The sequence below is a fragment of the Crotalus tigris genome, unplaced genomic scaffold (assembly GCF_016545835.1).
Source record: "Crotalus tigris isolate CLP2741 ecotype Arizona unplaced genomic scaffold, ASM1654583v1 scf7180000018226.349013, whole genome shotgun sequence".
Lineage (NCBI taxonomy): Eukaryota > Metazoa > Chordata > Lepidosauria > Squamata > Viperidae > Crotalus > Crotalus tigris.
The window spans coordinates 165,955-184,238 of NW_024096892.1; the positions used below are offsets into that span (position 1 = coordinate 165,955).

At 37.2% G+C, this 18,284-nt stretch overlaps 1 protein-coding gene and 1 long non-coding RNA gene across 5 annotated transcripts in view; one reads left to right on the forward strand and one right to left on the reverse strand.

Annotated features, from left to right (window-relative positions):
- Positions 1-5,990, reverse strand: part of LOC120310574 — a 43,993-nt gene extending 38,003 nt beyond the window's left edge. For both annotated transcript variants that reach the window (XR_005557403.1, XR_005557402.1), the window contains exons 1-2: positions 5,826-5,990; positions 2,297-2,439 (exon numbers count right to left, since the gene is read on the reverse strand). This is a non-coding gene — a long non-coding RNA (uncharacterized LOC120310574). The remainder of the gene's footprint in view (positions 1-2,296; positions 2,440-5,825) is intronic.
- Positions 5,991-6,066: 76 nt separating this feature from the next.
- RGS7 (regulator of G protein signaling 7) overlaps positions 6,067-18,284 on the forward strand; it is a 174,413-nt gene continuing 162,195 nt past the window's right edge. For 2 of the 3 annotated variants that reach the window (XM_039349117.1, XM_039349114.1), the window contains exons 1-2: positions 6,067-6,308; positions 7,342-7,468. In XM_039349117.1, the coding sequence (XP_039205051.1) occupies positions 7,391-7,468 (78 nt within the window). In that variant the 5' untranslated portion in view covers positions 6,067-6,308; positions 7,342-7,390. Of the gene's footprint in view, positions 6,309-7,341; positions 7,469-9,445; positions 9,762-18,284 lie in introns of those variants that run through there. The other variant, XM_039349116.1, reaches the window with a different exon arrangement.

An 18,284-nucleotide genomic window follows, 5' to 3' on the forward strand; every position in this document is an offset into this window, starting at 1 on the left:
GCTGAACACTGTGATATTTGATGTAAATAAAGTAATCACAAGAATAAATTGAATGTAAGTTCAATACTAAGCGGTGACTAAGGCAATGTGTGCAATATTTTTAGTTGTTTAATATGAATAATTAAAATGTAATTATGGACAAATGTACAAGAATGTTTGTGATGATGACAAATGCATACTGATTGGAATGTGAATGTACTTTTGCATGCAGACAATGTCACATTGTTAGCCAAAAACCTAAATAAATTACAAAAAAATATTAGGTAGATTGTACAATGCAATGAGATTATGGATCTGACAGTGAATATATTAGATTGCCAGGAAAAAAAAATAGGCTTCTGAATGAGGAACTATAGCAGACTAGATGTCCCTGAAGGAGTGGGAATGGATTTTGGAGCAAATCAATCAATCAGACATCAAATTTTGCTTGGCATAATCTTTCTGAACAGAGATAGTGAGATCACTTATTTACACTTGAGACAACTGCTACTCCTGAGGAGACAGCAGGAACTGAGATTTTTGCAATTGACTTGTGAGTTGAGTGGCTAGGAGTCGAGGGATTTCAACCAAGCTGACAGTCATAATGTACAGGTAGTCTTTGACTTACAACAGTCCATTTAGTGACTGTTCGAAGTTACAATGGCCCTGAAAAAGTGACTTATGACTGTTTTTCAGTTACAACCATGGCAGCATCCCTGTAGTCACATAATCAGAATCCAGATGCTTGGCAATTGACTCATATTTATGAAGGTTGCAGTGCTTTGGGGACATATGATCATCTTTTGTAACCTTCTGACAAGCAAAGTCAATGGGGAAGCCAGATATATGGAAGTGAAAGTTGAATGTATTCAGGAGAAACAAAAGTAAGTGCAGTAGGATATCTTAGCAGTGTTTATATGTATACAAAACTGGTTGACCAGGACAAAAGAAAAAAGCATTTTGAGGGAGGTTAGTCATATAGAGAAAATGAATGTGAGTCAAATTACAAAACAAAAATATAAATGAAGAATGAATGCAAGACAATGTCCAAGAAAATTATGATCAGATGAAATTCAAAAACAGATTCTCAGAAAGGAAAAAGTGCAAAAGAACAACAGGCAAATTATGAAACAGTATATGAATGTAGTGGTTGATTTCCAAGAATAGAAAGGTATGGAGAAGCTTAGTTAATTGTATTGGCATAACTTAAACTTAACTTTATTTCTTATGTCATTCCTTTAATTTTTTTTATTTACTGTTTCTGACTCCTGTTTTGTTTACCCTGGACAACCATTTGTCTGAAATGATATAGCTTGAGTAGGGGGCTGGACTAGAAGATCTCCAAGATCCCTTCTAGCTCTGTTCTATTTTATTCTGCTCTGCTCTGCTCTACCCTAGAAGGGAAGGGAATATCATATAATGCTGGTTATATAGGTATGTATATATTTATTTAAAAAAGGAACAGCATTCTTTGTTGGCCAAGATGTGCCCTTCATCTTTTGGAGAGCAAGTATTTCAGGAAGGAGGGGAGAAACAATGATGCAAAATGGACTGGGATGGGGACTTTCAAATCTGTATTTATATGCTCCAAATGCTGGTTGGGGATGCATGGGAAGTTTAAGTCCACACATCTTAAAGTCTGAGGTTCTCCAGGGGCAATGCCAATGTATTTCTTGTCCTCCTTAATGCGATCCATTCACCTTTTCTTGGGTCTGCATTGTGATCACTGGCCATCAGGGTCCAGATGCATAGCTGTCCCTGTATGTATCTGTACCATCTAAATCTTCCTTCCTGCATTTTCGCTATGATTGGCATGACTCCCAATCAATGTCAGATGTCGTTGTTCATAGTGTGGTCGAATCACATCAGTCCAAGGCACCATTGGAGCATTTGCATTTCCATCACATGTATGACCTGCTTATGCTCTGATCCATAGAGGGTGACTGGACACACTACCATTCTGTAAGTCTTTGACTTGAGGTGTAAGGGCAACTGAGGATCACACAGGACTCCAGTCACCTGGCGCCACTTCATCCAGGTTCACTTCATGCCCAGTTGTAGGCATCCGGAAAGCTATCACTGTTGCTGCATATGAGGGAGCTGAGGTACTTGAATTGCTCTACTTTCTTAAGGATTTTTCCACCAATGCTAATGGTTCCAAGAGCAACAATTCCATAATTGCATAATATGGAAATAACACGGAAAAGAAAAACTCTGCTACTATAAGCCATTTGAAAATAAGATTATGATATTTCAAACTCCCAATGCCTATAATTAAGTTGCATTAAATTACACACACACATGCATGCATACATACCAGGCATCTAGGGCACTTTTGCATGCCTGCTGATCATGTTGGAGAAAGAAATCCACACTCCAAAATTGTTCTGTGACAGTGTTTTTGTCTTTTGCTACTGCAGTTTGCCTTGACTCAACACAAAAGGTTCCTGCAGAGAGTGACTGAAGAAAAATAAAGACATTTTTCTGTAAACATAAATATTTTGTGATGGGGAGGGCTGAAAGGGAGTAATTAGTTTTGGAATCAAATCTAATAATGTAAGTAAAATTCTGATTGGTTTTGGAAACAGTAATTTTTAGCAGCATGAATAATTACTGTTTTAAGCATGCAGTGCAAATAATAACATGTCCTTGCACACATTGCCTGGATCTAAATCAAGGCATCAACTAATAACAATAATGATAATTTTGCTATTGCTGCTCATTCAGTAAGAGAGATGTAGATCTTAACCATTTAATCAGGGTTTATGGGAATTACATTAAAGAGGTTTATTTTGTTTTTCTTTTGCTGCATTGGAGAAAATCAGTTACAGAAACATTTAAAATAATAAAGATAAGCGGCCTTTGAAAACAAAATTTCCTGTTCTGGAAGAATGTGTTTATTTTAAACATTTAATAACACACCTCTACCTTTGGATGTATTATCAATAAGCTGTGTTGACTAGATACTAAAATAGATTTTAGTATTAGTATTGTATCTAGAAATATAAATATAAATAAAAACCTTGAACTGCCTCTTTTGTTGCAGCTCTACTCATTTCCTAATGAAATTCTTAACTTGAAAGCAAGTACTTTTGTGTCCAGTAAGCTTACTCTTAAGAAATTGTATAAAAAATGCTACTGTGACATTATTAACCCACAGAGAGGATAAATTAACAGGTTAAGTTAAATCTCACTGAATTCAATTGACCTTATTTGTAGGCAATCAAACTGAAGTCTAAACTGGAAAATGCCAATCTTAGCTACTTGCTGACTCCATGCCAAGGATCTTTTAAAAACAAGGTAAAATCTTTTGAAATAGGTAGTATATCATCACAAAGCCCAGGTCTTTTCAAGAATAGGTGGGTCCACAATTCATACTGGGAGGGGGAGGAATATGTGTGTACAGAATGGCTGTATCGGAAGTACATAATATTATTTTGCTTTTCCTTGAAGGAATGGAACAAAAATAATTTAATGTGAGGAAAAAACAGCTCTAGATGCATCTCAACTGGTATAGAAGCCAATGTCTTACTGAAGTATATCTGGCCTCACAGGAATTAAGGCAGTGTCACATATCGCCCTTTTGAGATCTTTTAGACTAAAAGAGTGGTAAGTGAACCAGAGGTCAGACTGTCTAGCCACTATTCCACAACTGACTTTGCATTTTTTGCATAGGGCAAGGACATGACATGGAAATGAACCCTGTAAGATACTGTACTGTACTCATAAATGTATGTATGTCATAAAATATAATCTTGCTAAAGCATCACATATCTTTTTCCATTATCAACTATAGTTCTTTCTCATTAACTTTCTTGAAAGAAACCATGGTTTAAAACAGTGAGTCTGATATAAATAAAAGGCTCTCAAATTGGTCTCCCATCCAGGGAACATTTGAAAAACGTTAGACTAGATGACCTCCAAGGTCCCTACCATCATCATCATCATCATCATTATTAGTCTAATGGGGTTACTCTTTGGTTGTTTTCAAAGCTGAAATATATCATTCATTGTGTTGGGGGTAGGGCTTTTTATTTATCTTAATAAATAAAATTAAAACAAATAAAAAATAAGAAAGGAAAACACAAGTTAATTCATAAAAAACAAAAAACCAACCACTACCTCCCCACAAAAAATTATCAAGAGGGGAAAATATTTGTCTATCTATCTATCTATCTATCTATCTATCTATCTATCTATCATCTATCTATCTATCTATCAAATATTTTCATCAGATTTCAAACTAGTTTCGAATTCTACAGTTAAAAAAAGACGGTATGCTAACATTAAAAAGTCAAAAAACCTCATATTGAATCATATTTTAATGTTGCATTTTCAAAACCATATAAATTACACACATAGTGAATCCAATCCTTAATAACGAGAATATCACTACTTTTCTAATTTCTCAATATACTTGGCTTAGTGACATGCCTAGCCTGAAATAACCATGACTCCTAAATAAAAAAAAATAAGATTCCAACATTTGTGAACATAATTCAACAATCACTCAAAATGTAAAACAAAATGTGCAACTTCGTCTAGGCCAGGGGTCTTCAATCTTGGCAACTTTAAGATTTGTGGACTTTGCTGGCTGAGGAATTCTGGGAGTTGAAGTCCATAAGTTTTAAAGTTGCCAAGGTTGAGGACCCCTGGTCTAAGCTATCAGGAGGGTCCTTGGTAAATAATATATCATCCCCATGTTGTATTATGAAAATAATGAATTATAGGCCAGAACATCATTACTGTATTTGAAAATCAGGCTGAGGTCAAAATTGCCTCATCCCTGGGGAGAGGGGATGTGATCAAGTTCAGTAAGCATACATCATTTGAACCCCACTTAGTGATTTATAAGCCACATTTTGAGAGTTTTTAGTATTCGTTCCTCAACATAACATTTCATGCATTTAATAAAATGGACACTGATCCATTATGGAGGCTTATGGGATAAAGATGCACGTTAATCTCTAGAATGCCAGGATTCTTAATTTTAGGGGAAAGTTCTAATATTATCATAATGCCCTTTGACCAGAGGATTTGAAACGGGGAGGGGTAGACCATCAGCTCTTTATCATAACAAGGAATTATTATAGAGTACTTTATTACTCTATTACAGGGGTCTTTAAACTTGGCCCTTTTATGACTTATGGATTTCAACTCCCAGAATTCCTCAGCCAGCCTGCCTGGCTGAATAATTCTGGGAGTTGAAGTCCACAAGTCATGAAAGGGTCAAGTTTGAAGACTCCTGCTCTATTACTATTATTATGATGACCGTGGTGGCGCAGTGGTTAAAATATAGTATTGCAGGCTAATTTTGCTGACAGTTCAAGTCTCACCGGCTCAAGATTGACTCAGGCTTCTATCCCGCTTAAAGAAAGCACTGTGAAGTGATATATAAATCTAAATGCTATTGCCATTTACACGATAAATCTCATTCTCTGCCATACGCTTATTTGCAACGCAATGTTTTGATTTTATTCTCTAATCCAGCTCAGACACTTTCCCAAGTTTTCTCAGAATCCTAGATTTTATTTGTTTGTGTCCACAGCTCTTTCCAGCCTACGGTATCTCCACGCTTCGCTCCACCAACTCTCCACCCCTCACCCCTCCTGCCAAGTGAACTTCGTAATCACTGTCAGCCGCAGTTGGAGAAAATCGATGCCCGTGGAGGGCTTTCTGAACTAGGTTTCTAATCGGGTTTAAGCGCCCGTTTGGTCTCTTTTCGAAGCCGGTTTGATGCAGATTGACTTAATTTCCCGTTGCGTTCCGCGCGCAGATTAGGCTTCTTTTAAAAGGAAGGCAAGTGGCAACAGAGGCTTCTCTCGCTTTCTCCCCCCCCCCCATACCTTCATTTTGCCGAAATCGCCGTCCTGGTTACTGCCCAACCCAGAGTCAATGTCAGCAATTTCTTGCCGCCCACCTTCTCCGTCCAATCCCACCACCCCCGCGGGAAAGTCGAGCGCAAAGGGAGCTTTTCGCAGTTGCCATGTGGCGGCGGCGGCGGCGGCACCTTTGACGTTCCATTTTCCCACGTGACAGACAGCCTCACTCCATTCCAGGGAGGGAGGGAGGGAGGGAGGGAAGCGCTCTCGCCGCTGCCGCTGGCTCCGCTTCAGCAAAGCTTTGAGGGAGTTGCAAACGCCGGAGGAGCGGCGGCGGCGGCGCGAGCAAGCAGTGCAGCGTGTGTGCGCGCTGCTTGTGTGATGAACAAGCCTTGCTTCCTGCCGCCTTCTGCCGGCTGAGCCCTATTGCACCGGGCTGGGTGGGTGGTCCAAGCAGGCGAGGAGAAGAGAGCTACCGCTGTGCGCCGGTTGACCTTGGCTCAGGAGGTAAATAACGCCAGGCGGCGGGAAGTGGGGGAATTTTGCCTGGCTGGCTTGCGTTCGGGGGGGAAAACCAGCAGCGGGAGGAGGAAGAGGAGGTGGTGGTGGAGGAGGAGGTGCCCGAGGCACTGTCCACGGTGCTGAAATCTCAGGCAGCTTCTCCGCTTTCCCTTGCAGGGCAAAACAATCTCGCGCCTGCCATTTGCTGCCGAAAGGCACAAGGCAGACGCACGCCTAAGAAGGCTGCTGCCAGGAGGCGGCGGCGGGAGGAAGGGAAGGGCTGTTCAGGACCACTGTGGAACCGAACCTGCGAGCCAAAGACTGCCAAGCAACCTTTGTGTTGTGACTGTTCGGGCTTAGAGGAGTCAGGGCCGCTCTTAGAGTCGAGTCGGGTTTTCCCAACTCATAGAAGAGCGAGGCGCAGAATGCTGCTTCGCCTTGCTGAGGCGGCCAGGTTATTGAAGAGTAAGGTGGAAGAAGAGGAAGAGGAAAGGGGGAAGAAAACAGTCCTCAGATTGGTCCTGGGAAGGAAAGATGTGGATTTGAAAGCAGACACGTGGCTGACTGTCGCAGAGTCAAAGGCGTTGGATCGTTTCTTTGTTATTGACGTGGCACAGAAGTCCACTTTGAATAAAGCTGCAAGGAAGTGGCTGAAACCTAGGGCGAAGGTTGCAGTCCAGTGGGAAGTTTTGTTTTGCGCGGAGGGGGGGGGGAGCAACCGTTGCTAGAAAAGATGCTTACATCACTGTGATGCTGGTTCTAGGATGTTGATGCTAAAGCCTCCTGAATGGCCATTCAAGCAAAGTCTGCTGGGTTAGCCAAGAATGGGGTGGCAAGATGAAACTTCCAGTGGCCGCTGGATGGTGCTGGAAGGAAATTACTGCGTTGGTTTAAGGCAGGAGTTGGGGCCGGGCCACAGGGCTGAGTGAAAAGGACACTTCCTGTTAAGGAACTGGGAGAAAGTTAGAGCTGTCTACTGCGGATGTGAGGAGTTGCCTACGAAAGAGTATTTGACTGAGATAACTTTCATTCTTCACAGAGGCTAGTTGCTCTGCAAAAAAGTTACCACAACCCCCAGCCCTTAAGATATGGCACAAGGAAATAACTATGGACAGAGCAGCAATGGGGTAGCCGATGAATCCCCAAACATGTTGGTGTACAGAAAGGTAGGCAATTGGATATGGTACAATAATGATTAATTTATCTATTACATTGATCAGCTGCCTTTTTTCTGAGAACTTAGCACAAAGAAATAGAGATGTTTCCCTCCCATGCTACAGCAACAATGCTGAGAGTAGGTAGGTTTGAGAGAGAGAAAGAGACTGGCATATAGCAAGTATGAAACATATCAGGCTTCAGTCAGTCACTCCATGTTTCAATCAATAAAGCTAAAAATCCTAATCTTACATCTATGTTGCTTAGCTTTTATCTGAGTGGTGCATATAATGGAAAGGGAGAAAACAGCCATGTTGAAATTCTTGATTTCATTCGTTCTTCATCTATAAATTATGTGGAATTACAAAAGCATTTTTTGGACACAAAATTCAGTTTGTTAGAAGAAGTGGAACATCTTAACAGTCTCAGCTTCACTAAACCCTTGTATTCTTCAACAGAATTTTTAAAATCATCACTCCAATATAACTCCTTTTGTTGGGAACTGATGTAAAATATATATTAAATAGATGAAGATATATGGCATTAAAATGTATCTATGGCTAATGATTATGAAATATTTTCTGTCTAACATTTTTTGAAAATAGAACTAAAATATTTATTTTTAAAACAATTTGTGCATGTTCAAAATTCTTGCACTGATGCTATTCATTTTTACTCAGCCCTGTACTGTTAAAACTGTCCTTAAAAAAAAAACAACAATAACTATGTTAGCACAACATTTTTATTAGGTTGTGTTAAATTTCATTTTATGGGGAGGAGGGTTTAGAGCTAAATTTTAAATTTAACTTGTTTGGTTAGGTTATGTACAAAAAAAATCACCAGCAACAATGGATTAGCAAAGAAATTAAGTATATTTTGTTAATGCAGAGAAAATATCTGAAATAGCTTGTATCCTGTTTTTACAGATAGAATTTTAATAATATCATTGCAATAAGAGTTATATTTAATAAACAAACTTTAAAACACTAATTATATATAACTAGGGCTTTTTTATTGAAAAGCCTTTTACTAGTGCCAGGGCACCTGATTTCAAACAGCTTTTCTACATATCGCAGCCCTATGCATCTCAAATAGTGTCTGTTGATCCTTCTTCACCAGTATTTTGTTCTGATAAACTTTCATTGGATGGTTGTGTTAGTTGTTACTGTGTTCTATACCTGAGAAATTTGTCTTTTGGAGCTAGAATCCATATTATCAGAACCAATTCATCTGCTTGACCAGATTGCGTGTGAAAGTGTCATACATTCCACAATAGCTTGCTTAACTTACTCAGTTGATAATGCTATGTCGATAATGTTTGTATAGGATTTTACTGAAATATGTTGTTATAAAAACATTCCCAACCCAAATTAAAACATCAGTGATCATACTGTTATGTAATTGTTATAGAAAGGCTAACAGAGTTGTGCTCACACTAAGCAAAATAGAACAAAAAGGTAGTCAAAATTAACAATGGAATTGCTATTGGTATGTAACTGTATGTATGTAACTGTAATTTTCATCCATGAAGGCAGTTATCACAAATCCACTAAGAAATACACAGGGAATCCTCAGGGACTTACCTCTAAGTAAATATGCCTAGATTTGCACATCTTTATATGCTCAGTCAAACAAAAGTTGTATGAAATACACAAATATCCATTCAGATAGATAGGATTGCCTCTGATGATAGTACTGTATTTATTGTGAATTTGGTGCCTGCATATTGATTGTTTTGCAAATATGTATAGCATTTTGATATAGCTTGGCTCCTCATGGCCTGAGAGAGATATGTATTTGAGTTTGGAGGACATTACTGTGTTAACTGTACTTTTGTTTGTGCCACATATAAATTATTATTCCTATTAATAATAATTAGCATGAATCGGTAGATTAAAAAAAAACAGTCTAAGGTGGTCTTCAATTCTAACTTCACTCTCAGAGGCTAGTGGACACTGGTAGACAGATAAGAAAATGTTGTTCTGAAAACAGAAGGGAATTCCAATAAGGAATCAAATCACCTTAGAGGACCTCCGGATAGAAAAACTGTCATGCCTGTGTTTTGCTTTTGTAGGAAGCACCAGAAATAGGAGCCAAAACAGCATTCCATTCCAGTAGTGTGTTTGGTTGGTTGCTGGAGCCAAAGTTTTTACAAAATATTTTCTTCTGACTGAAATGTTGATGGCTGCAGAGGAGAATTCTCTCTGAAACCTTCATCGAGTGTGTTTCAGGAAAATAACTTAAAATGTCCTCCAAAATATTGCAAAGCATATCAGGCTGTGATGTGAGGAGTTGCTCCTTCAGGTAAATGGACTCAATTAATTTAGAGCATTGTAGAGCATTACAGATCCTAGAAGGCAACCTTGGAGTCGTGTATACTTCATAACTGACCTCAGTTAACATTCTGATACATCATTCTGAAGCAACTGAAGGTTATGAACATTCTTCAGAGGCAGCGCATGTTGGAGAACTAAATATGTGGCTGTGTAACCATAGTCATATCTGATAGGTCCGAGTAATTATTATCAGTCTCCCTAAGTCTGAAGAGCTAAAGAATTCCTGTAACTGGAGTTTTACCAGCTGGATAACTAATGGTTGTGGGGGAGGAAGAGAAAATTTGGAATAAATAAAATCAGTGGCAGAAAGGATGTGCAGAAAATGAATATGTATCTCCCCACAATGCAAATCTCCCACCCAAGATCTCTTGTGCTGTCATTTTTTACAGGTAGTCCTTGACTTACGACCACAATTGAGCCCAACATTTCTGTTGCTGAGTGACATATTGGCTAAGTGAGCTTTGTCCCATTTTACGACTTTCCTTGCCACATTTGTTAAGTGAATCACTGATGTTGTTAAGTTGGTAACGCAGTTGTTAAGTGAATCTGGCTTCCCCATTGGCTTTGCTTGTCAGAAGGTCTCAAAAGGGGATCACATGACTCCGAGACGCTGCAATTGTCATAAATATGAGTCCATTGCCAAGCGTCTGAATTTTGATCACATGACCATGGAGATGCTGGCATGGTCATAAGTGTGAAAAACAGTCATAAGCTCCTTTTTTCAGTGCCATTGTAACTTTGAATGGTCACTAAATGAACTGTTGTAAGTCAAGGACCACCTGTACTTGGGAGAAGCCCCATTGGGAGAGAATGATTCTGCGTCATTAGTTCACATTTATCATTTTCTTTGAAAATATAAATACAGTTCTTCTGTTTTGCAGAGAAACACAACTGCCAATGCCTATGAAGGCAATATTGGTCTTGAGAACTGAATTACTATCAGGCATTTAAAATTTTATTAAACTATGCAACAGTTTTGCAGTAATTTTAATATATATTATATCTATCTGATGGCAAAAAACCCAGCCTATTCTTTCTATTCCATTACTGAACATTTAGAATCACATTGCCACTTGTAATGGGGCCTTGCCAGAATTAGCCCGGATTTGCAATCCATTGCTTCTGCTGTTTTCTCAGGGGCTTTCAACTGGGTCTGTGGCACTGCAGCAGCTGGAATTCTTTCCAAAGGGCTTTCTTACTTGCATTAACCAATCTTCCCAAATCCCTGTTGAGGCACACAAAAGCCTTGTTTTGGTATACGTCACATTAGATAAACTTTTATTTCAAAGCTGAAGATGTTTGGATGCAAAGAGGATTGTGCCTGGAGGATAAGTTTTTCTTTTAAAGAGGAGAACAACCGTTGGAGTATTCTGATAAAGCGTTATCAAGCTAATAAATTAATGCCGTTCTGTCTTTCAAAAGATATATTTATTTCTTGGCTTATAATTTGGAAGGACTCAAACATCCTAAGACTATTTCTTTCATTTTATATTAAATTCTTTCGAATATTTAAAAATGGACTGAGTTCTAGGAATTATGACGTTGCTAACTGCTAGGATAATTTGCCTGGAAATCTCATTTATTCCTTCCATACCATATATAGGACTTGCAGATATTGCAGAATTGAATATGGGCAGGCAAACTATAATTCCTACATGTTAGGAGTTTTGGACTGGTATTTTTTGGATAACAAGAAATAGCTTTTTACTGTTTTTTTCTTCTTTAGTGTAGATCTATAGTGACTTTTTACTCCACTGAAAATTACGAGATCTGATTTATGATTTTTAGATATTTAATGGCAAGGTTGCCCTTATTTGTTCCATCAATAGCTTCATTGTCAATTCTGGCCTTGGTTCACACAGAATTTGCTGCCACGAAGTACGTAGGCAACAACGTTACAGAAAACATAAACCTATAGAAATCCGTCACCTTAAACATATTTTAATTCCCAGTCCTTTAGTGGTTTCTTAAAACCATGGCAAAACAGGAAATGTAATACCTAAACGTATTAATATGCATTGTCTCCCAGTATAATTAAATCTGTGGAGTCCTGGGTGCTGTCTGATCTTGGTGTTTGCTTGGAGACATTTTATTACCCTGCTAGGTAACATCATCAGTGCACTCTCTGATGATCACTCACACTGATGATGTTGACCAACTGCATAATGAAACATCTGAAAACTCAGAAAGCACCAAGGATGTCAAAGTTCAATCCTCAGCTGCTGATATTCTCTTCTATTGAGAGTTAAATCTACTTGACTAGGAATTCTGAGAACTGTTGTTCCAATTGTTGTAATGTTGCTTGATTTGGGAGAGTCTGTTAATGTAGTCTTACAGTAAAGTAGAACTAGCTCAGCTGGTCACGATTCTGGGAAGGCTGACATTAATCTTGCAAGTCTAACTATACCAATTTCCTGCCATCTTTTTTTACAGCCTTAGAAATTAAGGGAAGTTCCCTTCTGGGTTTCTTTTTTTTGTCTGTTATACAACTGCAGGCTGTGCCTTCTCTTATGTGATTGTCCCCTAGGCAGTATCTTTTTCTCCTGTCTCCCAAGATTGTTCCCACATAGCATTATAGTTTTATAATTTTTGTAATTTTTATTGTAAGATTCTTATATTTAATATTGGAGTCACTTCTTGAGATGAGTAGATGCTGAATTGTTAAAATAAAATAATAAAAGACACAGCTAAAAAGTGTCACAGCAAGAATGTAACTTCTTCTTCTTGTGCCATATCCATTATCGGACGTTGGCGATCATGTTGGCGATCCTATTTTTATCAGCTGCCGCACGAAAAAGTGCTGCTGAGTTTTGTCCAAACCAGTCCCTTAGATTTTGAAGCCACAATGCTCTTCTTCTGCCTGGACCTTGTTTGCCTTCAATCTTTCCCTGGAGGATTAAATGGAGTATGCCGTATTTTTCTGGGTGTTGCATCACATGTCTGAAATATTCTAATTTTCATTTTTTAATTGCTTTGATTATTTTCCTTGGCTTTCCCAGGCAGCTTATCACCTCCTCAATTCTGATCTTGTCAACCCAGCTTATACGTAACACCTGCCTGTAAATCCACATTTCAAATGCTTCTAGTCTCTTCAGGTGGCCTTCTGTCAGAGACCAACTCTCTACTCCATAGAGCAGGATAGAAAAAATATAGCATCTGACAAGCCTGATTTTCAGCCCTAAGTTGAATATAAGAAGGCTGAAATACCTTTACCAATGACAAATGGGACACCACAACCGTACATATCTTTTCTTTTGTTGTCACGTACATGAATTCCAGTGTGTTTCATTGTCCATTACCAGTTTTAATTTAGCAATTCTGTTTTAATCTAGGTTTTGGGGCTGTATTTTCATTTTCAAAGCAACATCATTGTAACTCCATGTACCATTTTACAGATTTAAACATCTAATTGCATGTATGTGTATACACAAACATTTATATACACATACAAAGATCCCAAAAACCCACCATATTGAAAGTGTGTGAGTCTGGGTTATTTAATTAGAGTCTATGATCTATGAATAACAAAGGTTTGGGAGAAACTTTCTGGAACTTTGGGAGATTGTCTTGAAGGAACTAGGTCAGCCTTTGACTTGTAATTTTTCTTCAAATCAAAATTAACTCCTTGATATATAATTAACGTGATTCTCTCCATTCTTTTAATAATCTTTATTGTGTTACTCCATATTACATATCCAGACCTAAAAGTACCTTTCTATTATTATCAAGCTTGAGTATTCTTATAATTTAATTTAATTTAATGATAGATAATTAAGAAATGAATGGGAGATAGAAGACTGAGTCATTTGTGGCCACTGACTCTGATATTGATCTATGAATCCTTAACACTGGCAAAAAAGAGAATACAAGTTATTAGAACTGCTATGGAAGTGTGTTGTCATAATTTGCGACATTAGATGATGCATCTTAATTTAGGTTATTGTGTAATCTAGTGAAGTATGTCAGTGTATCATCGTACATACTGTATCTGGACAAACAAATGTAAATAATTGCTGGCTATAAGTTATTTCACCCAAAAATCACCTCTCCAATTTACCTACCCCCAGACCATGTGCCACTAACACAACTGGGAATATGCTGAAAGTGATTGCTGTATTTACAGTCTCCCCAAATGTTACCAAGGTTAAGAGATCCATTTTTCTTTCTATTGTTGGACACCTTTTCTTATTTAAAATAGATTAAACAATGTAGATAATTATACAGGCCATACTGAATACACATGTTTTTGCCCTTATTTTTTTTTTTTTTACATATTTCTACAAGGGCAGTAAAAATCAAACTAGGCACAGAGATGGCATGCCTAAAAGAGTCACATTTTGTGGGATCTCTCTAGAGCTTCATTTTGATTATAGATGAGGAGAAATTTATTAACCTTCTAGTCAGTATTCAGGTGGCACAGTTGGTTGGCTAATTAGTTTAACCCCAAACAGATAAGTCTGTTTAAGGCTAACTCTAACTCCTTTAGGCTTAATTGACTTGGTCAACTGATTCAGTGTTCTTCACGCCCCATGAATGGGAGCAGATCTGAATCGGTCATGTGTGCCAGCTGGGTGGTTTTTGACCACAAAACTATTGATATTGGTACTATATGAAAACAAACAGGTAATATCCATTGGCAAGTAACATTAGAGAATGGATCTGTATGTTATTTCAGAATAGATCACATGAATAACCACATCCATGCCTTTTGAATCTATATATGGTAGATGTAGATGTGTAATTTTGCATGAAAATTTCATTGGAGTAAAAATGAAGACTCAAAATGTTGCACATTACATCTCATAATATAGCACATTCACTTTGTCTAATATGTGGTACCTAAAGTAGGTTTATGTATGTGTGTTCACCTTCAGAATGTAGATGCGATTGATGTTATGGAAACAAAAATGATACTAGTAATTCGTGTAATTAAGACTGAAATTATAATCATTATTTCCATAGTTCTACAGGGATTTGTGCTGAAATGGTGGAATAAAAAAGGATGCTCAATTGTTTGAAGTTAGAGATCATTATTTGGTTTGAAAGATTTTGTGTGGGCAAGATAACTGAAATTACCAATGTGCCATATTAATAAATGTGCTCATCTCAAAACGTACTTCTGAAGAGAGTTTTTTTTCTTCAATTAAAGTGTTTAGCCACTAAAATGGAAAGGCTAACAATCTGGTATTTTGGAAAGATCATTAATCTGTTCCATAAATAGCTCTTAAGCTTAGTTTTCCATATAAAACAGTCTGAGAAAGTCATCTCTAGCAGTTAGCTCCTGATGCAGTTATTTTGGAATGCTGCCATGGTTATCTATATTTTAAGACTTATATTAGTATTCAAAATTTATATCTAATTTCCCCCCCAGAGGTTACATCTTCATATCCAACAAAATGATCTTAGAAAATGGAGAAAAGCTAAGTGTTTTTATTTTTTATTTATTTATATTATTTATTTATTTATATTACACAGATGCTATTTGTAGTTCTAAATGTGCTCCTTGTTTGGCTGCTGTTTTATCTGTAAGTTTTTAATTGAATGAATGCTGCCCCTTTCTGACTTTGATAGCTGGTGATTTGAAAATGTAATAAATGAATGTATGTGCATACTTTGGAAGTGATTAAGGAGTTGCTATTCAGACCTTTTAAAAGTACTGGACTACTCTGCTGTTCATTAAAATGGCCCTTGTTTTTTTATGTGAACGTAAAACAAGGTGGCTGCTTTAAAGAGTCAGTTCATTACACTTAATACAACACTGAATGAATATCAGGTCCGAAAGATTTTAGGGCTTGATGCAGATGTGCATAAAGCCCTAAAGTTCAGCTGTTTCAGCTCCTCTTGCTTAGGCTTGGAGATATAGTTACAGTGGAGTATGGAGATTTATGGGGTTGAGCCAAAGGTGGATCAATGAGAAATTGAGTTGGTATCATAGAAGTACTATATTCAAACAGCTAGTTCCCAGCTTACAAGGCAGAGTGGGAAAGAGCTATGTTTTTCTGATAGTACAGGGGACATTTACATAGACAATGAGATACAAAGGCATGTTTTGGATATAAGAGCAGAGGAATAAGAGGCAAAGTCATCCAGGGCTTTGAAAGTACATGTAAAGGACCTCTGCTGGCTCTGAAATAGGAGGACCAGGGATTCATGTGGGGTTTAATCAAATTGAAATGGGGTGAATGGATTCTGCAGCTGAATACCAAACAATTATGACCAGGGTGATGTTTAACTGACTTTCCTAATTGGTGCTCTTCAAACGTGTTGGATTATACCGTTTATCATCCTAAAGATGATAAAAAATATGACAATAAGAATGGAGGTATTTAACAGCTTTTTACCTATGTGTAAAATGGGCAACACATGTGTTATTCTTTTCCATAAATGGTTAAGAAACCAGATATGAATGATTCCTGACCTCTTGATTGTATGAGTGAGTTCAGTATTTAGTGAACAGTCAGGATGCCATTCCACTGAGACATAGCAGATAGCATGTTTCACTTTGAGATTTGCCTATATAATGTACTCAGCCACTTTTGCATAGTTTAGATCAGTTCTCCTCCACCTTGATGACTATAAGATGGGTGGATTTTCACTCCCAGAATTTCCCAGCCAGCATGGGGAACTGAAAACTATCCATTTTAAAGTCACCAAAGTTGTGAAACACTGGTTATATAATCCAGCAGATTCCAGCTCACAGCTTTTGCTAGGGAGATGAAAACAGGGGTGGCCTAGAGACCTAGCAATTCTGTTTTATTTTACTATATTCTATTTGCTTCTATCTGTGACAAATAGGGCATTGAATTTAGATGTCAAAAAATAGTAACTTCAGTTTGTGGGGAAGTCAGTACTATTGGCAGTCCTAGAATGAACTAAATGAAACAAATGAAACAGATGTTTATTTCCTGACTGTATTGAACATTCCTCTGCCAAAACAAAACCAAAACTGAGTGATAGTAGGAAGAGAAAGCATAGGCCTGATGTCCATACACAAATGTGTCCTTGATTTTCTGTGCTATAATTATTGTGATGGAATGGGATTACTTCATCTGAAAAGCATTATCTGGATTTTGTTAATTGCACTGGGTCAAAAATTGGTTTCTTTGCTCTCATTAACCCTTAACATAATATGTGAACTCAACCATGGAGTAGTGTTCAATGCAAGTTGAATCCAGGCAATTATTTTTTGCATTCAACAAATCCTGGTTTAAAACTGTGGACTTAGTATTTTATCTGTGTTCACTGCTGTGCTTGTGATCACAATGAATATTTCATTAGAAATCTTGTATCTGTACTGCCCTATTCACTTGTTTAAGTTATTCATGTTTAGCCATCAGGCAACAGAAGCAAAAATGAGAACTGGCCCATAGCCAGTATTCAGCCTATTGTATAACAAATGATATTTCTCTTGTATGGCTTTAGTTCATTGTCAGGTTCCATGCATTTATTTTTAACCCAGTGTATACTTGCTTTTTTTAATCAGAAATTTAAATGAGCCATACATGCAAAATTAATTACAATTCAAAATGTATTCTTGCTTAAGTCTGGCAAACCCAGTTTTCTTGCATGCTGATTGTGAATGAGTCATAATTAGCCATAATTTAATCAACATGAAAAGAAATGCTTGCATTATAGTGCATTTGCATTCATAGTAAAATCTTTTTCTCAGCCAATTAATACCTTTTAGGACATTTGTTACTGTGAAGTATGCCATTCACAAGTTAAATTCTCCTGATTGTATTCTTTTTATATATATAGGCAAGATAAAAATAAACCAATGTTCCTGGAACTCCTGAGATTTCATTTTTAGCTATAAAACACGAACAAACTTGCTTGCAGAATTTAACTAGGTGTTATATCTACATATTGTCAGGTAAACAGGTATATATCACATTGTATGGACTTTTTTTCCTAATTACAATGCGTATTATATAAGCAGAATGAATATACAATATTACTTGTTTTAAAGCAGGGAACAACAATAACTAATATCTTTTCCTTTTTCAATTAGGTTCAATTAGATTCATAGAAATCACTCAGATTACACATGACAGTTTTTATTTAGGAAAATAATGTTCTACTTTTGGATACTACTTACTTTCCTTGAATTTTAGTTCTATTTCCAAATGAAATAATACTATCCCCCATTGTGATAGAATCCCCCCCCCAATAGTTAGTATGTAGATAAAGCAATTTCAAAGAACATGAGAAAACAGATTTGAGAATATCAGACCACTTTGTTTGGTATACCAATTTTAAAAAGTATAGTATTTTGAATGATTATTAATAGACATGTTTACCATTTAACTCTTTAAGGACAATTCCCTAAGTTATTGTCCACCATTGTTTCTAGTACATTATGTGATCTAATATTCTTGTCCTGTTTTTACCAAATTATAAGTGCCAATAAATGTAATTGGATAAATCTGAATTCTAATATTTCTATTTTCTCCATAATTTCATATATTTTCACACTGTTTTTGGTAGTTTT